A 23,022-nucleotide genomic window follows, 5' to 3' on the forward strand; every position below is an offset into this window, starting at 1 on the left:
CTCCTGGGCTCCCCACCTGGGGGTGGGACAGGCAGGTTGAGCTCACAGGGCCCCCCAGCACCCCGTCCGCTGAGCCCCAGGATACTGAGCCACCGTGCTCTGCCTTCTGTCCAGCCTGGGAGCCCTGTGTCATGCCCTGGGCAGGGCTGAGAACCCCCCAGCCTCAACCTCCCTCCCCAGGAAGGTGGCAGGAGCCCCAGAGGGTGGGCCTCTTCTGTAAGCCTGTGGGTCTGGACTCAGAACACCAGATACTGCACGTGTGGAAGTCTGACACTGGGCTTTGTACTGAAATGAAAAAGGCCCGGGAATTTTTCCGTCCCTTCTCCCCCGGAGCCTGTCCTGCTCCCCTGCAGCTGAGAAAGGTTCTCAGAGGCACGTCTGATGTGCGGGGCTCTGCGTTTCTGCGTCCACAGTCATGCCTCACCCCCAGCGCTTCAGTGGGGAGAGCATTGTGTCCTGGAGTGACCTGGACATCACCATCTCCGTGCCCTGGTACCTGGGGCTCATGTTCCGGACCAGGAAGGAGGACGGCGTGCTGATGGAGGCCACGGCAGGTGTGTCGTCCCGGCTGCATCTGCAGGTAGGGGGAAGCACGTCCCATACCTGTCACCGCACCGCCCGGGCGGCTGTGGGGCCCGCGTGCACTGAGTGGTGCAGCCAGAGCTCCCGGGCAGCTCCGCCCTGGCTGCATGGGCTCCCGGGGCACACGGGCCCGGCGGGGACCCTCCCTCTGCCCGCACCGGCCCGGCGGGGTCCCCGGTGTGAGGAAGAAAGGAAACACGAGCCTGCGTTCCCAGCCGGCCGCACAATCTCGCCATTCATAGCAGGGAAGAGTGCAGGGACTCCGGTGTGCCTCTACGATTCCCACAGGGAGGCTTGATTCCAGCACTTTCTTTCTTCCTTTATCACTGAGATGGAGTACGTGCGGGGCTGGCTGGACCCAGTAGTCCGGCTCCTCGGCTGCAGGACCTAGCCAGGGTGTGTCTTAGGCAGCAGCTGTGGCCTCCGGGCGTGTCGGAGCCGCAGGAGGCGGTGAGCACCCGCGGGTGGGGACGGGGGTCCCGAACTGGAGATGGGCTGTGGCCGCCTGCTGGGGGTGCCGCACACGGGCTGGCACCCCGAGGTTACGCTCTGCCCAGAGGTTCCTGAAAGTCCTCCTGAACTTTGAATCTCCTTAGGCTTGTGCTCTGTGAATCTTTTTGGAGTTTTCCGTTTTGTTTAACTTAAAACGTGGGACAGGCAGTAGAGATCCTAAAAACCTTTAAAACATGATTTTAATGTGCTGAATTCCCTAACTTTTGCTCCACAAATAGCTCCCCCTTGCATCTTCCCAGCTCCGCAGAGATTTCATTTGGAGAAACAAGGGGAGTTCCTGCCGGTGGTGAGAGTCCCCCGGTGACCCCGTTGGGCACGGCGCCCACCTCCTACCCTCGCTCTGGCCTGGGGTTTCACTGTATTTGAGGGTCCAGGAGACTCGGAGCCCGGGGAGCCCGGGGGCCACCTGCTACCTGCCGTCTCCACATGCTTTCTGTCTGCAGGGTGGGTGCAGGGGTGCAGCAGGTTCCTGAGCAGACCCTCCCCCTCAGCCCCTGTGGGACCTGGGATTAGAAGGAATTCCGTAACTAGGTTGTTTTTCCTGCCTTTCTTTGGGAGTTTCTTTCAAGTATGTGCGTGTGTGTGTCTGCATGTGAGTGTGATGGAGGACCTGGGGGCCGTGGCCACAGTGGCACTGACCCCATTTGCATGGGTCAATCCACACAGAGTGTCCCCTGGACCAGCCTCCCCTTCTGCCTTGGGGCCGGGCCACCCCGAGCACACCGCGGGCCTGCCCGGTGTGGTGGCTCCCCTGGTGTGTGTGTGGGTCCTCTCGGAGCTGTCATTCCTTCCCAATGCTTCTGGCCCGGGGGCTCTTCTGCCCATTTGCGGACTGGACTCGGTTCCCAGGAGGAGCAGGCTGTGCTGAGGTCATGGAAGGTCAGACGTGAGAGGGACCCCGTGGAGCGATCCCTCCAATCTCTTTGCTTGAGGGAAGCGCAGAGACTGAGCTTTGGGCTCCGGGGTTTCCTTGTCACCTGGGCTTTGCGGTGTCCACAGGATCCCTTTCTATTGCCCCTGTGGGCTGTCTGCCTGGAAACACTTGCGAGAGCCAGGGGCAGAAGTGGGCAGTGGGGGGCAGGGCAGCAGGCGGGCACCAAGGGGCAGGGGTAGCAGGCGGGCAGCAGGGGACAGGGGTAGTAGGTGGGCACCAAGGGCAGGGGCAGCAGGCGGGCAGCAGGGGACAGGGGCAGCAGGTGGGCATTGAGAGGTAGGGGCAGCAGGCGGGCAGTGGGGGACAGGGGCAGTAGGTGGGCAGTGGGGACAAGGGCAGCAGGTGGGCACCAAGGGGCAGGGGCAGCAGGCAGGCATTGAGGGGCAGGGGCAGCAGGCAGGCATCGAGGGGCAGGGGTAGCAGGCGGGCAATGGGGGGCAGGGCAGCGGGTGGGCAGCAGGGTGCAGGGGCAGCGAGCGGGCATCGAGGGGCAGGGGCAGCAGGCGGGCACCAAGGCAGTGGCCAGCGCCCCCTGTGACCTCCATGCCACTGGTCAGTGGGGGCAGGACCCCGAGGGCGCCCAGTGGGCGCGCAGTCCCCAGACTTGCCGACAGATCCGCGGGGACAGGGCCCCAGGGGGTGGTGACTAAGCCTGCACAGCAGGGGGCTGGGACTCGGAGCTCCAGCCGAGGCCTCTCTCCCCTCACCTGCCCTGCTCCCCTGTGTCACTGCTCAGCAGCACCTCCAGTGCCGGCCCATTCAGGTCCTACTGGAGGTACAGTCCGTGCGCCCCATAATTACAGCTGTCCTCGGGTTTCCCTTATTAACGTGAGATTTCATAGGGTTGCCGCCGTCCTGGGGCTAGCTCTGGGCCAGGATTTGGCAAGCACAGTTCTGCCTCGGGATGGTATTTTTCTCTGTGGTTATTTTACTCTTGGAACAAATTAAATTGGCTGTTTTTGATTCAGGTGATGAACTTACACGTTGTCATTTGGCAGTGGGGTCTCTAGGAAAAAAGTACGCCTTTGGGAGGAGAAACACTGAAAGCTACAAACTCCCATATTGCTTGAGTAATTACGTTATGGGTAGCTAATCCAAAATATTTGTGTTTTTTTTTTTTTTTTTTTTTTTTTTGCCAGAGACCATAGCCAGCTCCTCCACGTGGAAGGCTGGGTGGCGAGACCGGTGGCCTTGGGGGGAGTCCTTCAGACTCCAGTGGCCACCCAGAAGGCCACTTCAGGGCCTGAAGGCCGGTCAGCTGGGCGTTACAGGAATGTTCTGGGTTATTTCCATGTGGTGTGTATGAATGCAGGCCTCCTGCAGGCCTCGTGAGCTCTGTGGGGCAGCAGTGTAGGTGTTCCTGGCTCCCGAGGCAGGCCAGATGCGCTTCGCCGTCATCCTGCAGCTCACACAATTTGGGTGGTGGCTCTCCGGCGCCCTTGCTCCGCCTGCATTGTCAAGGGGGATCTCCTGGCCATTGTTGAACGTCCTTCTTAAATCCCGTGACAGACCTGAGGGGGCAAAGCAGTCACTGCACGTGCGCCTGGGATTCATTCTGTTGCCTTTGTCTGCAGACACATGTCATTTTTATTGTTGATCCACTGGCCTTGGGGTTTCGTTGGCAAGGATGGTGAAAGAGCACAGCCAGGGGATTAAGGAGGTTGCCTTAAACTTCTGTGGACAGAAGGAGACAGAGCATAGAAAGGTGCAAAATCCCCTTCTTGATTTCACTCTCCATTAAGACTAAAACCCAAAACACATTACTAGTTGCATTGTCTTTATAATCAGTTAAAAATACCTTCTATTTTTCCATCATGATTTCTTTTTTTGATCCATGGGGTATTTAGAAGTATGCTTCAGGGCACCTCGGTGGCTCAGTCGGTTGAGCGTCTGACTTTTGATTTCAGCTCAGGCCGTGATCTTGGGGTCTTAAGATCGAGCCCCAAGTTAGACTCTGCCCTGGGCATGGAGCATGCTTGGATTTCTCTCTCTCCCTCTGCCCCTCTCCCCACTCGAGCCCACGCATACTCTCTCTCTCTCTCTCTCAAAACAAAAGTAGTATGTTTTTTAAAAAATATTTATTAGAGAGAGTGCACACACATGCAAGTGGGGTGGGGGAGGACAGAGGGCAAGAATCTTGAGCAGACTCCTCTCTGAGTGTGGAGCCCAAGCGGGGCTCGATCCCACGACCCTGAGATCATGACCTGAGCCAACATCCAGAGTCAGATGCTTGATGGACTGAGCCACCCAGGTGCCCCTAGAAGTATGTTTCTGAGTCAGCAAACAGGTGGCATTTTCTAGCAAATCATTCTGTTGTTGATTCTAGCATAGGTACAGGTCAGAGAAGGCTTTGCTGTGTGATTTCAGACCTTTGACATGCGTGAGGCTTGCTTCACAGCCCATCACTTCGTATTTGTGAATGTCTCACCAATACCTTGAAAGAATGTGTGTTCTGCGGTCGCGTTCTATAGTGTTCTGTATACGTCAAGTAGGTGAAGTTCGCTAATTATTGGGGTGTTCAGACCTCTTATATCATTATTGATTTTTTTTTTTTGTTTCTCTGCTCAGTTACTGAGAGAGAGGAGTTTAAAAAGTTTGCAGCCCCCATTGTGGGGATTTAGCTCTTGCCCCTTTTCGTGTTCTCAAGTTTTGCTTTGTACATTTTGAGTCTGTGTTATTAGATGCATACAGATTTAGAATTGTTGTATTTTCCTGGACAAGCAACTCTGTCATCGTTAGGAAAATCAATTTTATCTCTGGAATCTCTTTGTTTACTTTCAAGTCTACTTTGTCTCGTTTGTAGAGCTACACCGGATTTCCTTTGGTTGGTGTTTACATGATGTACCCTTTTCTGGCCTTGGACTTTCAACACTTCTGAATCCTTATATTTTAGGTGTGTCTCTTTTAAGCAGTGCATTAATAGTTGTTGTTGTTTTCTTAACCTATTCTTTTACTTGAAGCAATCTTTCAACATGAGCATCTTAGGTTAGTTGCAGTGCTGTTTCCTCATCCTCTTACATGTCTTTATACTGGGTAGCTTGAGTCTTATCTCCCAAAATAGAACATTTATCCACAAAAATAAGAGTCACCTGTATCTGTTTCCTCGAAAGTTCTCTGGTTCTCGTTGTTCTCAGGTCTGTCTGCTGATTCTGTTTTATGGATTCCCTGGGTGGGAGGGGGGTTGGTGGTCTGTTTCCATTCACTCTTTCTTGCATCTCTTGGTTTTCACGCACACGGTCTTGTCTCCTCCAGTCCTGGGTTATTTTTGGCTGAGTGCTGAACATCATATTGAAAACCCAGTGAGAATTTAAAACTAGAATAATGGTGTCCCTGCCCCTCATGTTTCTTCCAGCAGGCACCCCCACACACTTTGGATGGGCTCTGAATTCCAGTTTTTATCATCCCAGCCCCAGGAGCCTGGAAAGCTTTGCTCAGCTTCCAGGCTCAGCTGTGTCTTCCAGAACCAGCTGACAACCCACAGTGGAAGCAAACATCAAACTCGCTTCTACAGATTTTCATTTCCTACCTGGTTGTGGCTCCATAACTCTGCCTTGAGTCGTTCTGATGCCTTTTAGTGTTCGTCTCGTGTTTCTAGCTGTTCTCAGGAGGAGGGTTACTCCAAACTACCCAGTCCTTTGTTAGGACAAGATCTTGCCATTACTCCTGGCTATGTTTTCTTAAAACATGAATGTCTTGGGCCAATTACTTTGCCAGTGTTTGTTTTTCTGTACATGTATGTAAATGTGGTGGCCCGAATCCTGTCTCATAAAAGTGGAATGTATGCCTTCAAAAATAAGAGCTCAGTACTCACCTGAATCTGTGGTTGTTCAGTTCCCAGTAATTAAGTCCAATGGGCTTTATCTCACCTTCCCTCTGTCCACATCTGACACTTCTTGCCACAGGACAAGGCATATAATTCTGCAGAGTGATATGGGCAACAATTAGAAATTAAACTTGGCCTCATTTTTAGGTCTGTCTTTGGCCCAGTGCCCTGTGGGGAGTCTTGTTTGTGTGGCTTTGTTGTTGAAGTGACCGCAAAGCGTCTTCTGTTCTGTCATCATCACATCAACTGGTAGGTCTGGCTCTCCTTGTCCTACAGATCCTAAACAACTATGTCCAGTTTGAGGTGTTCCATGGTCCCTCCGACGTGGCATCCATGAGTTTGTCCAGGTCACGTGTGACTGATGGGGAGTGGCACCACCTGTTGATAGAACTGAAGAGCGCCAAGGAGGGCAAAGACATCAAGTACCTGGCGGTCATGACCTTGGACTATGGGTTGGACCAGGTGAGTTGGCACCTGTGCCCTCTTTGGAACAGGACACTTTTACAGAGTGACCCCTCCACATGCCAGGACCTAGCAGAGCTCTAAAGGTTTCAGGGACATGCATTCTGGGCCCCCCTGAGTTTGGGTCTCACGCACCTGATACTGTGGTCCCTAGAATCTGTAGCTCATCCCCTTTCTGGGTGGTCAGCTCCTGGACTCAGGAACTGGACTCAAGGACCAGACTTTGTCTAGCTGTGTGTCCCCTCATGGTGCCATTAGCACCTTTAGCTGTGTTTTTTTTTTTTTCTTTTTTAAAGATTTTATTTATTTATTCATGAGAAAGGCAGAGAGAGGCGCAGAGACACAGGCAGAGGGAGAAGCAGGCTCCCTGTGGGGAGCCCAATGCGGGACTCAATCCCGGGGCTCCAGGATTACACCCTGAGCCAAAGGCAGACGCTCAACCCCTGAGCCGCCAGGTGTCCCAGCTGTGGTTTCTTTTAGCAGAGCTGTCCCGAGTAACTACAGTGTGCTCGGTGCCATGCCCCTGGGATACAGAGATACGGTATGAGCCGTGGGTACCAGAGGGGCCGCGGGACAACAGGCAGGTGCACCTGTCCCGACGGGCAAGTGGCCTTCCAGGCAGGGCTCCCTCACAGCGTGCTTGGCCAGCCACACTGGATATCCACGGTTTGCAGGCAGTAACCAGAGGCCTTTTTTCTGGGACACTTCAGGGGCTCCTGGTGATTCTCATGCCCTTGGAGTCTAGGCTCATCTCACACTTGGTTCTGAGAATAAATAAATAGCTGCTGTGTTCCACGTGCAGCCTTCCAGGGCCTGAGGGTCTAGCGGGGACTTTCTCAGATTCCTGCCACAGTGGACGTATTTTACATTTGCTGCTGTCTCCCCGGTTCACCTGTGTTTTCCTGGAGTGGCTCAGTTGTGGCACCCGTTACGGAGGTGGCAGGTTGCCTGTGTGTCCCTGCAGCTGACCACCTCGGTTGTGCTGGCACGTGGATGTGTGTCCTGTGACCCGGTTCCCAATCCTGCCTGTCACACGCAGACGGTGGTATTCTCTGCCGGGAAGGCTGTGCCCGGGTCCCCCTTCTGTTTGGAGGCCCGAATGCCCTCAGGCTGTGGCAGAGTGACCATGTTTTAGCTTTTGAGCATGTTCTTCCCAGATGTGTCCAGCATAGTAGATGTAGCCCCCCCAACCCCCGTCTCCTTGCACAGGACACAGTGCAGATCGGGAACCAGCTTCCAGGCTTGAAGATGAGAAGCATCGTGGTGGGTGGCGTGTCTGAAGACAAGGTCACCGTGCACCGCGGGTTCCGGGGCTGCATGCAGGTATGGCAAGCTGGGGTGCCCACCCCTCGCGGGTGGCTCAGGGGCTGCCCACACCACGCTCGGTGCCCTTGGCCAGCCTGCTGGTTTCCAGCAAATGAATAATGTGTCTCACAGCCAACCCAACCTTAGCAGATCCGGCTTCCAACTTAGACCCATCCTGCACATGATCCCCCACAGCATGCCCATCCTCCCCACAGTCCCCCAGCGCATCCCCGTCACCATGCCCCAGTCGGCCACTTGCAGCTCTGCCTTTGTGTTGTCTGGGATGTGCCCCTCACTGTCTCCCCGCCCCCCACCCCCTGGCCCACTGCCATGCTCACCTGAATGGATGCCACACTTGTCCCCTGGAGCAGGCGTTCCAGCAGCAGCTGGAGTGAGCTGTTTATCAAGTAGCTCTGCGCGTGTCCCCCGGCCTCCCACTGCAGAGAAGTTAACTCGCCACGTGCCGCCCCCTTCACCGTCCCCAGCCTCCCCGGTGACCCCTTCTACCTCTCCACCACCATCCAGCATGGACCATGCTGTGTGGCCCCACGTGGTGTTGGGCAGGTGGCCCCTCTGCCGGGATGCCCTCCTCCCAGGAGCCACCTCGCCTGCCTTCATCAGTAGCCAGGCTCTCCCACGACCTTCACTTACTTCTTCCTGACGCCAACCATGGGATTATTGGGATGTGGACGAGGAAAAAAAAAATATCCTCGTTTCCAGCAACTGGTCTACCTGCCTGGAGCGTACACCTGAAGCTGGCAGGAGCAACCCTACCCTTCCCCATGCCTGTCCCGGCTCTGCACATAAAGGAGGCATTGCTTTCTGGTGACCAGAGAGAACTGGGGGCTCACCTAACCCCCGGTTACCTTTTGGGGTCCCTCCAACCCCACGACATCGGGCTGAATCCGGCTGCCCCTTTTTAACTCAGGGGGTGAGGATGGGGGAGACGTCCACCAACATCGCCATGCTGAACATGAATGACGCCCTGAAGGTCAGGGTGAAGGACGGCTGTGACGTGGAGGACCCGTGCACCTCCAGCCCCTGCCCTCAGCACAGCCGCTGCCACAACGCCTGGGACGGCTACTCCTGCGTCTGTGACAAAGGTGGGAGCCCCGCGCCCGCACCCCCTTGTCGCGAAGCCCGCCAGCAGGTGGCCGTGCTCTGGTGTTGGGAAGAATCGGGGAGACCTAAGCTGGGGCCGCCCCCTCGGTGCTGTGGGTCTGCAGAGGCCTGAGCCATGTTGGGGCCCGCTCCTCAAAATGCATTACCATGTCTCATCCTCATTTGGGACACGGGGGACACTCCAGGCTTTATCCTCAGGGCACGTGATGAGGTGTGGGAAGGAATTCATGAAAAATCCACACTTTCAAAGAGTGTACTTTGAGGGGTCGCCCCTGAATTCTGAGGTGCTGTGATGCTGCTCTGCTGGTCTCTGCCCACCGTGTGACCTGGGGTGGCCGGGGCACCCTGACCCACAGAGGGGCTGTGCTCCCCGTGACGCTGAGCGCCCCCACCCCCTCCATCCATGGCGGTGGAGTGCGGGACGGTGAAGATCCAGGCTGCTGGAGATGTGTCCGCCTCGGGGCTCGGGCTCGGGGTGGGGGGACCCGTGATGTCGCAGGAGGATTTCAGGGTGGTGCTCATGCTGGCCTGTCCCCACAGGGTACTTTGGAAGGAAGTGCGTGGACGTGTGCCACCTGAACCCCTGCCAGCACGTCTCGGCCTGCGTCCACAAGCCCGGCTCCCCGCGGGGCTATGTGTGCGAGTGCGGGTCCAGCCACCACGGGCAGTACTGCCAGAACAAGTAAGGGGCCCCCCTTTCAGAGCCCGGCCACCGCTCCTCCCCTAACGGGTTTTCTCCTCCCAGTCACTTTGCGCAAAGATATGTGTCATTGTGGTTCCTGCGGGCATGTTTTTTTTTTTTTTTTTTTCCCAAATTGGTCATGAAGTGAGTAAGAATCTCACGGAGCGTCTCGAACTCAACCCGTCTGAGTGTTTTTGCACGCCGGAAACCCAGAGCATACTCGTACATCTGGGGCCACGCACGGAGCAGGGGGGATGCTGGGATGCAGGGACCTGCCCCACAAGCCTGGAGCAGAGCATGGGCCCGTGGCAGCCCAGCAGAAACACGGCAGCATTGAGTGTGGGCCTCCGAGGGTCCCGGCTGCCGCGTGGGGCTCGGGAGGAGCCGGTGGCGGAGGAAGCTGGTCCAGGGGTGGCCGGGAGGCTGACAGTGTCCCCAGGGGCTGGCACTGCAGGTGCAGAGGGCTGAGTCGGCAGTAGGGAGAAGGGGGGCCCCAAAGCCCTGGGGCCCCCCCTGCTGCAAAGGCAGATCCACAGACAGGTGACCGGAGCACTTCTGCTACAGTCATTTTTATGCCCCTGCTGTGTATACCATCAGTGCTTAATAATTGCTTGCCAGGTGAGCGAGGGAGCAGGAGAGGTTGACTGCTGGGCGGTGGGGGGTTGGCATGCACTCACTGCGGCAGTAAACCCAGGGCGGCACATTGTCTGGAGGAGCCTGAAGGATTTGGTTGGGTTGAGGGTGTGCATCCCACAGGTGCTGGGTGTCTGCAGGTGACAGCGACAGGCAGCGGCCCGAGCCTGGGAGGGGCGAGCCTGACCTCGTGACTTTCAGGGTCACACACCTCAGGGTGTGTGGGGCCCTCGAGGGCAAGACTGGGTCTGTGTCATGATTCTGAAGCCACCGGGCCCAGCCCATGGCTGCAGGATGCTGAGCGCAGTCCGTGAGCCAGGCACCATCGTGCGGGGGCTGGGACAGGGTGAACCCAGATGAGTGCAGTCCCCACCGTGTGGAACGTGGTAAGGTTGTGCTAACAGGAAGCCCAGGTTGGGGTACTCACCTGGGCTTTCCAGGCAGAAGGAAAACATGAGCAAACCAATTATTTTAGAACTAAGTTTTGTAGTAGATGCTCTCCAGACCTGGGGTCCCTCGAGTCTGGGGTTGTCAGGGGTCATGGGAGAGGGGGACCAGCAGGGGGGACCCGAGGCCACTCCAGGGGGACAGAGGGGCCAGAAGCAAGCCAGCTAAGGCTCCCGGCCCCCAACTGTCCTCCTCTGGCTCCGAGGACAGTTACGCACACCTTCCCTCTGCTGTCCTGTGTCCCCAACAGGATTGACCTTCCGTGTCCCAAAGGCTGGTGGGGGAACCCCGTGTGCGGACCTTGCCACTGTGCCGTCAGCAAAGGCTTCGATCCCGACTGTAACAAGACCAACGGACAGTGCCAATGCAAGGTGAGCCCGCCTGCGTCCTCACCCCCATAGGCACCGTCCCCACCCCCGGCTCAGGCGGCCAGCCCTGAGGGTTGACTGCATCCCTACCCTCACAGGCACCTCCTCCTGCCAGGTACTAACACACATGGTCAGACCCCCTGTGGGGACGGTTCCATGTCCCTGCCTGACAGGAGCCTGGACACTGGCCGTGGCTCTGCCCAATGCACAGCCCATCCCACTGTTCGGCAGGGGACCCTTGAGTCGCCTGGCCAGGGCCGTGTGGCCAGTAAACGTCCGAGATGGGCACAAACCCAGGACTTTGCAACCCTAAGCCCATGCTCCTGACTGTCACCCTGACCTGCCCAGTGGTAGACCTTCAGGTGGCTTCTGACTTCTCACAATAAAATAGCCTGCAAGGGCCATCGTTGTACATAAATCTCCATTCGAATCCAATCTTTTTTGGGACAGATCCGCGGGTGGTCCACAAGTATTGGCTAGGAAGTTGGAGGGGTACTTTCCTGGACAGTGCACCTGCCCGGTCTGGCACGGCAGGCGCCCAGGAAGCCAGCGCAGAGGGGTGTGGGTGGAGGGCAACGGGCAGAGGCCCCGGAGCCGAGCCGAGCCGTAACCGGGACGTGCTCGGGAGCCTCCCGCGGGAGCAGAGCCTCCGCCCGCACCCGGAGCCCATGTGCCACTCTGGCTCCCACAGGAGAATTACTACAGGCCCCCGGATCAGGACGCCTGCCTGCCGTGCGACTGCTTCCCGCACGGCTCCCACAGCCGCGCCTGTGACATGGACACCGGGCAGTGTGTCTGCAAGTCCGGCGTCATCGGCCGCCAGTGCAACCGCTGTGACAACCCTTTCGCTGAGGTCACCACGCTCGGCTGTGAAGGTCCGAGGGGCCCCATGATCCCTTTAGGCCACATCGCAGGGACAGTGTGCTGGGCTCGTGCGTGCGTGCCCGTGTCTGCGTGTGTGTCAGACCTCACGGTCTGACGGTGTCCACTGGGCCTTCTGCTGGTGGTCGCGGGTCAGAGCCTGGGTCACCCCCTCCCCACCTAACACCGATGAGAGAAGATGCAGGCGTCCGGTTCTTGGTGGGGGCGGGGTACGCGGAGAGCCCTGCGTCTCTGTGGGCACGGCCGTGCCTGGCTGAGCAGCCTTCCTTCCCCACCCCGTACCCCAGTGATCTACAACGGATGTCCCCGCGCTTTTGAGGCTGGCATCTGGTGGCCGCAGACCAAGTTTGGGCAGCCAGCAGCGGTGCCGTGTCCCAAGGGCTCCGTGGGTAAGTACCGTGGCCTGTGGCATCCATTCCAGGCAGGCAGTCGGTCGAGGCGTGGGGGAGACTTGGCCGAGGCATCAGAACTCACGGGATGTCCTGTGTCAACAAAAGTTTTTACCGGAGTGTTGGGGGAAAATTAGACCTTTTCCTTAATAATAAATGACAAAACCCGGAAAGGCCATAATGCAAATGTTACTACGAGCTTAGTGGCCGGGACTCAGGCTGCTTCACTGTTCCCAGCGTGGGGTTCTCTTTGTAAAGTGGGGGTGGTAGCTGCGTCCGCGCCCCGAGGGGTGTCCGGAGGTCCAGGGAGACGACAAACCGAAGCACACGACTGCGAGTCGGATTCGTGGCAGACGCGCAGGCCTCACGGATGTTCAACGACAGAGCCCGTTTCTGTTTTTGTGGGCGTGCTCACATGTTTGCTCACAGTCCCCGGGCGGCTCGGGCCTCACGGTGCAAGTCAGGCAGCTGCAGACGTGGCCTCGGACGCACGGGGAGAGAGCTTGCATGGGCTTCGTGGCCGCAGGGCCTGGCTGGCCCGGGGCTGGCCGAGGGGCAGGCCTCATGCCTGGGGATCGCATCTCAACCGAACACACCGGGCGTCGGCGCACACAGATGGACGAGCATCATTAGCGACTGGGGTGTCAGGGTCCCCTGTCCCTTCCATTGTTCCCTAGGAAACGCAGTCCGACACTGCAGTGGGGAGAAGGGCTGGCTGCCGGCGGAGCTCTTTAACTGCACCACTGTCTCCTTCCTGGAGCTCAAAGCCATGGTAGGCCCGTGCCTTAGGGACCCGCGTGCGTGCGGGGGGGCGGGGGTTAGGGAGGGGGCAGGTGGCAGAGGGATCCTGAGGCCAGGGGCTGGGCCGACTCCGGAACATCGCGCATATCTGTTCCGGGCGCCCCCCGCAGGGCGCAGCTGCTTTTCCCCCCGCCAGGACCGGCCCTGCATCTGGATCTGGAAACATGGGGTCCCCCATATTCTGGACCCACTGCCCCCAAGCTTGCCCTTTGTCACCACAGGTTTCTCTCCAGCTTCTTCCCTGGTGTCTCTTTTTGGCGCTCTCCAGCCTGGCAGCCCCGCCCGGTTGGTGCCCTAGGGAACAGCCAAAGTTCACTTTTGCTTTGGGGTTTTTTAAAGTCCTCGTCCGACAAGGACGTTTCTACCGGAACGTTAGGGATTTCTGAGTAACAGGAAGGGGCATGGCAGCCGCGGTCGGGGCGCAGACCTGTCATTTGCTCCTCCTGCGCAGAACGAGAAGCTGAGCCGTAATGAGACGCGCATCGACGGCGACGGGTCGCTGCGGCTGGCCAAGGCCCTGCGGAACGCCACGCAGCACACGGCCGCGCTCTTTGGCAACGACGTGCGGACGGCCTACCAGCTGCTGGCCCGCGTCCTCCTGCACGAGAGTGGCCAGCAGGGCTTCGAGCTGGCGGCCACGCGGGACGCCGACTTCCACCAGGTGAGGGTAGGCGGCCCTGGGGAGGCCCCACGGGCTGAGGCTGAGCTGTGGCCCGGGGGTCCCGAGGGGGCGCGAGGGGCGGCCGGAGGTCCGTGCTCAGCTGTGCAAGATCGCTGCAGCCCGTACCCTCAGCTCCTCAGACGGGAGCTTCCGTCTCTGCACCCGCGCCAGGTCAGCACCGTGACCAGAGAGACTGGTTGCAAGGGCTAGGGGCGTTTGGGCGAGGGCACGGATGAGTCACGGTCTTGGTGGTGGGGACAGCCTGGTCACTGACAACAGACCATTAGTACTGGCCGGCGTTCCGTGTGGTTTACGTGAACTAGCCACTCACTCCCCACACGTCCTGGGATGTAGCATGGGTACTGCCCCATTGGTGGTACAGGTTAGGAAACTGAGGCAGAGAGAGCCCAGGGCATGTAGCTTGTAAGGAGGCTCCAGAGTCTCTGCTCCCACCTCGGGGTCCTGCTTTCAGAGACCTTGACGTTTCCTGCAGAGGCCATCATGTTTTGTGTTTAAGTAATCGGCCCCAAAGAAATGTTCAGAATGGTTGGTGAGGAGAGATGCTCATTCGTCCTGATGTTTGTGAACTGCTGGGCAGTGAGCAGTATTGCCCCATGCTTTTTCTGGACTCCTCTCCAGGCCTCCCCCTGCACCCAGAAACCCCTGGGGAGCCTTCCCCTCCACACAGAGAGACCCCCGGGGAGCCTTCCCTTCCATGCAGAGACCCCCGGGGAGCCTCCCCCTCCACACAGAGACCCCCAGGGAACGTCTCTATCTACACTGAGGCAGGTTCCCCTGGGATTCCATTTCAGTCCAGACCTGAGTTTGGGCTGATGGAGTTTATTCCCATTTTTGATTCTTTACAAACAGAAATTCTCCTCCCAGTTTTCATGTTAGAGCCCCTGTGGATAGCTCCATTTGCATAAACCTTGAGATTGCGGGGGGAGGAGTCAAGAGCGTGACCTCAGGGTAGCCCGCAGTGTGTCCTTGGGCTGTGGTCAGCAGAGGGGCAGCGGTGCGGTTGGGGTTCTGATGTAACCGTGCCTTCTCCCCCTCGCATCTCCGAGTGTATGTGGGCTTCTCCCTGACATGTGGGTGGCTCCAGCCTCTGAAATAGGAAACACCCAGGATCTTCCCCCCCGCCCCCTGTCTGATCCCACCTGCCTGGTCTCGGGATGCTCGGGATGCTTGAGGCTCTCCAGAGTCTGGTGTGCCCCCTGCCCATCAGCTCGGCCTCCTCGGGCCTGCTCACTCACCAGCTGAGCGCCATCTGTCTGTCTGACCAGGACGTGGTGCGCACGGGCAGTGCCCTCCTGGCCCCGGACACCCAGGCCGCGTGGGAGCAGATCCAGCGGAGCGAGGGGGGCGCGGTGCAGCTGCTGAGGGGCTTTGAGGCCTACTTCGGCAACATGGTGCGCAACGTGCGGAGGACCTACCTGAGGCCCTTCGTCATCGTCACTGCCAACATGAGTAAGGGCGTGAGCCGGCTGGGCTGGGGGCCATGGGTGTGCTCCAGGTTCGGGCCCTAGGTGCAGGTCTGGGTGTGGCCCCTCCTGGGGCCGACTGTAGGAAGGGGTCACCGGCTCTGGCCTCTGTTTCTGTGTCTGCAGATAGGGAGACAGGACCCTCCTTGTCCAGCCTTTCAGAGATGAGCCAGGGAGACACACACCTCACTCCCAGGCCAAGAGTCCGGGCCAGATTCAGCTTGGCCCTGGCGGTCTGCAGGCCCCCCAGCTCGCGGGTGTGAGGCTGTGGGGAAGCGGGCTTGGGGTCTGGCTGCAGGTCCAGCCCTCCCGGCTCAGAGAGGCACAGAGCCCGGGAAGGACAAGGGACAGGCTGGCCAGGTACCTGGGCGGTGTCCCCTCCCTGAGTCAGGGGCTGAAGGTCGAGCAGATACCTGGTGACCCAGGTCACCCCAGCGCCCAGGATGTGCCACTCTGAGGTCCAGGGGTTTAAATGGTCGGGTTCCTTCATGGGGAGGAAGCCCCAGATGGTTCAACCAACCCCCACCCCACCACCCGGACAGAGTGGGCAGTCCCTGGGGTGGAGTGGGGGCCCCTCCCATAAGTGAGGGCCCTTGCTTTCTCCTCTTGCACGTGGTTACTAGGCACCCAGGTTGGGGGCGCTTGGGCGGCACTGGGGGACGGCTTTATGCATTTCCATCACTGGGAGGGCCTGAGCCCTAACCTGGAAGCAGTATCCCTAATATGACCCCTGGGGCTGACTGGGGAGGGGCCCCCACATGGCGACCCAAAGATGTGCACGTCCTAGGCCCTTCCTGAGCACCCCCACCCTGGCCTGCCCTGTGCTGGGGGGGGTGGGGTGGGCTCAGCACCCATCATCACTGGGGGGCACAAAAAAATGACCACACCGGGCATTCTTCTGCCCTGGAGGAGGATCTGTGGAGCTGACCTCAGGGCTGGACAGGCTACACCCTCGTACCTTCTGGAACATTCAGGTGGTTCTTAGCTGAGTATCTTGCCTGCCACTGCCTGCAGCCCCTGTGGCGTGTCCCTGCTGCTCTGTCTGGGAGCATCCTTCCTGCACTGGGGTGGGAACCCAGCCCTTGCTCGTGTGGGTGGCTTGTGGGCACCCTTCATACTGGGGGGTGTGAAACCAGTCTGCTCAGTGGGGTGACTGGTGTCACTCTGCGGCATGTGGGGGTGACTGCTGGCCTCTCCACCACCAGGCTCCTTAGAGCAGTGGAGGTCAGTGCCAACGTTGGGGGGGACCGACAGCCTCAGGCTTGACAGTGTCCCCCCCACAGTAGCCCCTGGGGTCAGTCCCAGCACCTGCTCAGGTTCTGGCAGAGGCAGGGAGAGAGTTACTGCTTCTCTGGCCGCCCCTTTCTCACACCCCAGCCAGACGGTTCCCGAAGCCACCGCGATTTCTCACTTCATGCTCAGGGCTAAAGCAGTGTGACTCTTGGCAGGTCTCGAGAACATGGAAGAGTAGAAGTATATTCTGTTTGAAAGGTGGTCAGGGGCAGCCCGGTGGCTCAGTGGTTTAGTACCGCCTTCAGCCCAGGGCGTGATCCTGGAGACCCGGGATCGAGTCCCACGTCTGGCTCCCTGCATGGAGCCTGCTTCTCCCTCTGCCTGTGTCTCTGCCTCTCTCTCTCTCTGTGTCTCTCATGAATAAATAAATTTTTAAGAATCTAAAAAAAAAAAAAGCGGTGGTCGGTGAGGGCAGTGGCTCTGGTTGGTCTGGAAACCAGAGGTGGTTGGGGGAAGCTGACAAGGGCGACCTGTCCCCACAGTTCTGGCCGTCGACATCTTCGACACGTTCAACTTCACGGGCGCCAGGGTGCCGCGCTTTGAGGACATCCGTGACGAGTTCCCAAAGGAGCTGGAGTCCTCGGTGTTCTTCTCGGCTGACTTCTTCAAACCACCTGAGAGCAAAGGTGAAGCCCCGTAGGCCGCTCGGCTGCCCTCGGGAGGTGGGGGGCCCCCCGGAGGTCCTACAATAGTAAGCAGAGCGGTTCTCAGTAGCAGAGCGTGTTCGGGGGAGGGGGTGCGTGTCGCATGCCTACCCTGAACGCAGGGCCCGCTGGGGGCGGTGGCTGGCGCCACATCCAAGTGGCGGTGGCGAGTCATTCTTGCAAGTCCTTGGCTGACTCATGACCTGACAAACGAGAGCGCTTAAATCGTGTGCGCTAGTCTTCCCCGACGTGCAGGGGAAAGCTGTCTCTACGTGTCTGTGACATTTTAGAATCCCCCATAAACAAGCTAGTTCTTTATTCCTGGGGTAGGACTATATTACCAAGTGGCTTAAACATTTGGAATTTTCTTAAAGCATAGTGTTTTTCACAGATCCACTCCAGCTACTGAAAATGTCTCAAAATAACGGACGCTTGAAAACGTAAAATTCTAAAAAAAAAAAAAAAAAAAGAAAGAAAGAAAAGAAAACGTAAAATTCTCTAATGGACAATTTAAAGTTTGAAACATTTTTTTTTTTAAGATTTATTTCTTTATTCATGAGAGACAGGGAGAGGCAGAGGGAGAAACAGGCTCTCTGCAGGGAGATGTGGGACTCGATCCTGGATCCTAGGATCATGACCTGAGCCGAAGGCAGGCGCTCCACCGCTGAGCCACCCAGGCGTCCCTGAAACATTTTTTTTTTTGGAAATTAGTTTTGTCGGTTCTGTGGCCTTATTATCCTTACTCTGATGTAGGATCCACCTGGACGCTGACCTCATCTTTCAAACTGTAACCTGGGGTCAGTGTGGGCTTCCAGCGTTCGGCAGGGTTTGTTCCAACTGTCGTCGGGAGAGGTGGACGTGTGGTGCCTGCACACGTTGCTTCTTATCCTGACCTAGAAGCAGCCTCTTTCTCTGACGCTGTCAGTGTCTCTGCTTCTGAACGGACCACTGGGTCGTCCTCCATCTCCAAGCCTGTGGCATCAGGAGTGGACACCCAGGAGCCCAGTCTGCTTTAGAAGGTCCCATGAGAGAAGCTTCTGGCGGCGGCTGCCCTGCTGTCCTTGGGACAGCCGCTGGCCGACGTTCGGGCCCCCTCAGCCCCGTACGTGGTGTTTCATTCAACTTGCCGGTTAGCCAGCACCATCGCCCCGTAGGGGACCCCACCAGTTCTTTTACTGATGAAAAGACTCAGGCCCCTGGCTTCTGTCACCTAACCCCCCTCCAATTTTCCCAAACACCTGACTCCTCACGTGGCAGGGGAGCAGAGGAAAAGCATCCAAGCCTCCAGCTGAAAATCAGAGCACGATCTGGGTAGACGAACTTACAGGAGGTAGAGGGGGTGCCTCTGGCCCCCCAGCCCCTCGGAATCCCACCACCGGCTGTGTCCCTCCTGGAGGACCTGCGTCTCTTCCCCACGTATGGAACGGTGACCCAGAGCCCCGGGGCTTCACTCCGAGGGCTCGCCTCTGCTGGCCTCTCACCCACCCCCTTGGGCATGGCCAGGCCTGTGCAAACACTGACCTTCCCACCTTGGCCCAAATCCTTCTTTGCCCTGACTGTCCCGTACACGGGCTTTCATCCCAGCCCTGGACTCCGGCCCCTCTTCTCCCCGTGACCTGGCATGCCCTTGGCCCAGATGGCATATGCGTCTTGCCTGCTTTACTGGGGTGAGGTGCTCCTGGATGCCTTATCCACGGGGAGCCCTCGGGACCTACTTACTAGCTGGCAGGTTCCTTGGGGATGCAGTGAAGCCAGTTGAGCCGTGGATGAAGCTAAGGCTTTGGACGTGGCCATTCACTGGGGCCCGGAGCAACACTGGGAAGGGGCAGGCTCTGGGCTGTGAGAGCTTCCAAGAGGCCACCATGACCCGGGACACTGTCCAGTGTGCCCACTGCTCCCTCTAGTGCCATGTGACGCTGCCCGGAGGCTGCAGCTCTGCTGGAGGAGGAGGATGGAGCCTTGGCCAGCGGCTGCTGGGAGTCAGACCGTCTGTTGCTTCCAGAAGCAACCAGATGAGAGGCAGCAGGACCGGGGGGCACTGAGTCAGCACCTCATTTGGCCCCCACTCTTTGGGACCGTCCAGGAGCCAAGTACCCATAAATGTCCTTGCTGGGTGGGAATAGTTGCTTCCGTCCATGTCAAGTCTGAGCCCTGGGGGGCATCTGGCCCACAGGCGGAGGACTGGGCAGGGTCGCCCTGGTGGAGGAGCACCTGGCCGTCTCACTCAGAAAAGCCTGCAGCTGCACTGCCTCCCCCCAGAGGAGGAGCTGGGGGCAGGCCAGTTAGGTGACTGGCGTCCCAAAGCAGGTGGGCTGGGAGGCAATGCCCTGCAGCCGCCCCATCAAGGAGCCCCAGCTGCTCCCCCCGCCCCACCACAGTTACCTTCCAGAAAGCCTCAGTGCAAACCTTGGAAACAGTGACCCCTGAGACACTTAGAGCCTCTTGCCCTGCCTAACCCCAAAGCCAGGGCCGCTGACCAGCCTTTGGTGGTGTTGACCCGTCATCGGCCCTGAGCAGGGCCAGGAGGACGTTGAAGGTGCGCGTGCCCACGTCAGAGGGGCGGACACCGGTTGGTCAGATGGCATTTTGCTGGGATCGGTTAGCTGTCCTGAGCTGGGCCTTTCAGTGTGCGGTGTCCCCCTGCGTGGTGGGGGCGCGGGCAGAGAGGACAGCCGCCCCCACTGCACCCCCCAGCCCCCCGCAGGCTTGTCTCCCGGGCCCCGCCCCTCCCACAACCCCTGTCCCTCCCTGGAGCACGTGCTTGCCAATGCAGCTCGGCGCTGCGTGGTCTGGATTCTCCCAGAGGTGACTTGTGGACGACGTGCCACCAGGGGCATTTTGTCGGATGTTGAGAATGCGGTGAGGGTGGCCAGGCCCCCTCCTGTGACCATGCATGGACACAGGGATGGGGGAAAGCCTCAGCCTCCCAGCACCCGTGGTTACGTGCCCAGTGGCAAGATGTCTTAAGCATCCACACCCCAGTGTGTGTACTTCGGGGGCTGCTCCTGGCCTCTTGCGTCGCTAGAGCACGAACAGCTTCAAACACTCCCATGATTCACGTGGCATAAAAGCACGAGAAGTAAACCCACAGGAGGGGCCCCCTGTCCCTCTCGCATGCTCCCGCTCCTGGGGCAGCCCGCGTGGGCCCCCTGCCTGCGGTGATGGAATCAGCCTGTGGGCCCGTGAGCGCTGCTGCTTTTTCCTGAATCGTGGGGAGGTGCCCGGAACATGCTCCATCCTGAGCACGGCCGGGTGAGAGTTTGGCAACGTCTGCTCCATCCCTGGTGTTGTGTGGGTGCTGCCACCGTCATCCCCAGCACTGGTCTGTCCCCACCAGACACCCACCCCCAGCGGCCGGAAGCCCCTCTTCTGCCTCTGTGTTCCCCGGTGCTCCCGTACGTGGGGTCACGCGGGATTGAGCGTCTTCCACGGAGCACGGCGTGGTCGGGGCTCGTCCGAGTTGGGGCAGGTGGTGGTGCTTCCTCCGTCTTTAAGGCCAGATCGTGTCCCACCGCGTGGACAGAGCGCGTCTGTCATCCGTCGGTCGGTTGACGGCCCGCTGGGGCCGTTGTGGGTCGCGCTGCTGGGAACGCGGGTGTGCAGGTGTCTCCCGGAACCCCTGCCTCAGCGTGGGGCACGCACCCAGAAGGGTTGGGGCGTCCCGTGGGGGCTCGCTGCGTAGTCTCCTGAGGGAGCACCTGCCGTTTCCCGCAGAACCGCTGTGACTTCAGGAGGCACCTGCCCTAGGACGCAGGCCCCCACCCTCACGCCCCGCTTGCCTTGCAGAGAGCCCCACGGTGAGGCCGGCCGCTCGGAAGGCCGCACCACAGACGGCGCCCCCGGGGCCTGGCGCCCACAGGGAGGCCCCATTCAGGAGGCAGAAGAGGCACCCCGACGAGCCCGGCCGCTTCGCCGTGGCCCTCGTCATCATCTACCGGACCCTGGGCCAGCTCCTGCCCGAGCGCTATGACCCTGACCGCCGCAGCCTCCGGTAAGGCCCGTTTCTAGATAATTCCAGGGGGCTTTCCTGAGTCACATCCCCACCGCCCATGCGTCTGTATGAGGACTTCACACTGTGACCCTGGCCCCCGGATGCAGCCCCCTGCCCTGAGCTCCCTTGGACGAGGGTCTGGCTTCGGGCCCCACCTTCCCTGCTGTCGCTGCCAGGCTGCCCCCACCCTGCATGCGCCCTGCTCGGCCTCCACGGACACTGTTGCCACCCGGGCCAGTGGTGTCATCCCGCGTGGAGGGGCCGCCCCTACCCCATGCACCCCGGGCTGCCCCCCTAGCTGCCAGGTCCACACGGGCTGGAGAACACTGCCCCGGGGATGGCAGGGCCCCAGCAGAGCTGGGCGCCCCCCGGAGCCTCACTGGTCGGCCTTCCAGACCTTCTCCACACTCGTCCCTGGGCCTGTGGTCCTCAAGTTCACCCTTCTCCGCGGCCGGCTGAGACTCGGCCATGAGCTCTATTTACTCCGGCCCTCTGGTGGCTTCGAGGCTTTCCGCGGTTTGTGGATCACGCGCTGCGACACCTTGACGCACGTGCCTCCTTTCTCTTCGTTTTTACGTTTCTGAAGTCTGGAAACCTGGGGGTGACCAGTCCCCCGCGCCCTCCCCGTCAATGACAGAGCCGCCGCCACGGCCCGGGCCCTTCTCGGGAGCAGCATCTGCCCCGGGTGCTCGGGCGTCCGCGCATGGGTTTAGACGAGTGCCCGCTAAGAGCATCCTTCCCTGCGTTCTCACCTCTCCACCCCAGGCTGCCTAATCGGCCTGTCATTAACACGCCAGTGGTGAGCGCGGTGGTGTACAGTGAGGGGGCCCCACTCCCCAGCCCCCTGGAGAGGCCCGTCCTGGTGGAGCACGTCCTGCTGGAGACAGAGGAGCGCACCAAGCCTGTCTGCGTGTTCTGGAACCACTCCATCACGTAAGGGAGAAGCCAGGAGGGAGCGATGGCACCCCCACGCCCCCCCTGGAGCTCTGCGTTTGGGCATGGGGTCTTTGCTGCAGCCCCCAGCACTCCAGTGTCTCATGGGGTGTTTGTTTGTGGTCTCTTGTGCCCCTTCCGGGCTCTCGTGGGGCAGGAGGCTCGTCCTGAGGGTGTCTAGGGCCCCTACACAGAGTTCCACAATAAATACGTACATATCTATGTACACACGTATGCACACACACATACGGGCACTCAGAGGTCCCTGGAGAAGGTCGACATGGAGACAGGGCCGGGGATGCAGCAGCATTCCACCATCAGACGAGGTGGGGCTTGTCCTGTGCACACAGGACGCAGGACTCGGACACTGGCCCGGGGCCCTTCCGTGGACAGTGTGTGTGTGTGTGGGGGGGTCTCTTTAACAAACGGGGGTCTTTGGCCTCTGCCACCTGCCCGTGAGTTCAGCCCAGTGGCTGCTGGGGCTGGTTTCGCCCCTCCGAGGCCTGGCCCGCACCCCCCTGCTTGAAGCTAGGATGGTGTCTTGCGCGTCTGAGAGTTTGTGCTCTCACATCGTGCTTCAAAATAGACCGAGGAGATGTCCACCAAGTGGGGTTCCAGCTGCACACCGTGCTGGGAGCTGGCACCCGGGGGAGTGTGCAGACGCCTGGCTGCAGGGGCTCCTGCTGGGAAGCAGGCTTGGCTGGGCAGAGATCTTGCAGCTCTTTTATTTTCCAAATTCTGGTTAATGAGCACGCAGCATTGTGTCTGGAGGATAATAGACACTCGGCTTACAAAAGAGAGAAAGAAGGACCCACTTTCAGGCATGAGGGAAGCGTGAAGGTCTGTTTGGCATGCGCGAGGCACGGCTGTGTCTCACAGGCGCCCGATTGGATCCCAGCAATTAGCTATTGCTCTAATTATCCTCTCTGTTCTCCTCGGTGCCTGTCCTCCCCAGATCTTAGAGCTCTTGGCAGACGCGTATTAGCCTTCACACCCCATTTTACAGATGAGTAAACTGAGGATCAGAGAGCAGGTACTTGATTTTCCCAGAGCCCCGGAGGGCAGGGCTCTCT

General features: G+C 59.2%; 1 protein-coding gene across 1 annotated transcript in view; it reads left to right on the forward strand.

The window, feature by feature from the left end:
• Positions 1 to 23,022, forward strand: part of CELSR1 (cadherin EGF LAG seven-pass G-type receptor 1) — a 134,082-nt gene that overhangs the window by 96,152 nt on the left and 14,908 nt on the right. Inside the window, exons 11-24 of the mRNA XM_049115060.1 lie at positions 414 to 580; positions 6,129 to 6,314; positions 7,524 to 7,637; positions 8,548 to 8,722; positions 9,282 to 9,423; positions 10,754 to 10,874; positions 11,563 to 11,746; positions 12,041 to 12,142; positions 12,820 to 12,914; positions 13,395 to 13,604; positions 14,891 to 15,074; positions 16,864 to 17,007; positions 20,812 to 21,016; positions 21,782 to 21,949. Of these exons, the coding sequence (XP_048971017.1) occupies positions 414 to 580; positions 6,129 to 6,314; positions 7,524 to 7,637; positions 8,548 to 8,722; positions 9,282 to 9,423; positions 10,754 to 10,874; positions 11,563 to 11,746; positions 12,041 to 12,142; positions 12,820 to 12,914; positions 13,395 to 13,604; positions 14,891 to 15,074; positions 16,864 to 17,007; positions 20,812 to 21,016; positions 21,782 to 21,949 (2,197 nt within the window). The remainder of the gene's footprint in view (positions 1 to 413; positions 581 to 6,128; positions 6,315 to 7,523; positions 7,638 to 8,547; positions 8,723 to 9,281; positions 9,424 to 10,753; positions 10,875 to 11,562; positions 11,747 to 12,040; positions 12,143 to 12,819; positions 12,915 to 13,394; positions 13,605 to 14,890; positions 15,075 to 16,863; positions 17,008 to 20,811; positions 21,017 to 21,781; positions 21,950 to 23,022) is intronic.

The sequence above is a fragment of the Canis lupus genome, chromosome 10 (assembly GCF_003254725.2).
Source record: "Canis lupus dingo isolate Sandy chromosome 10, ASM325472v2, whole genome shotgun sequence".
Classification (NCBI taxonomy): Eukaryota; Metazoa; Chordata; class Mammalia; order Carnivora; family Canidae; genus Canis; species Canis lupus.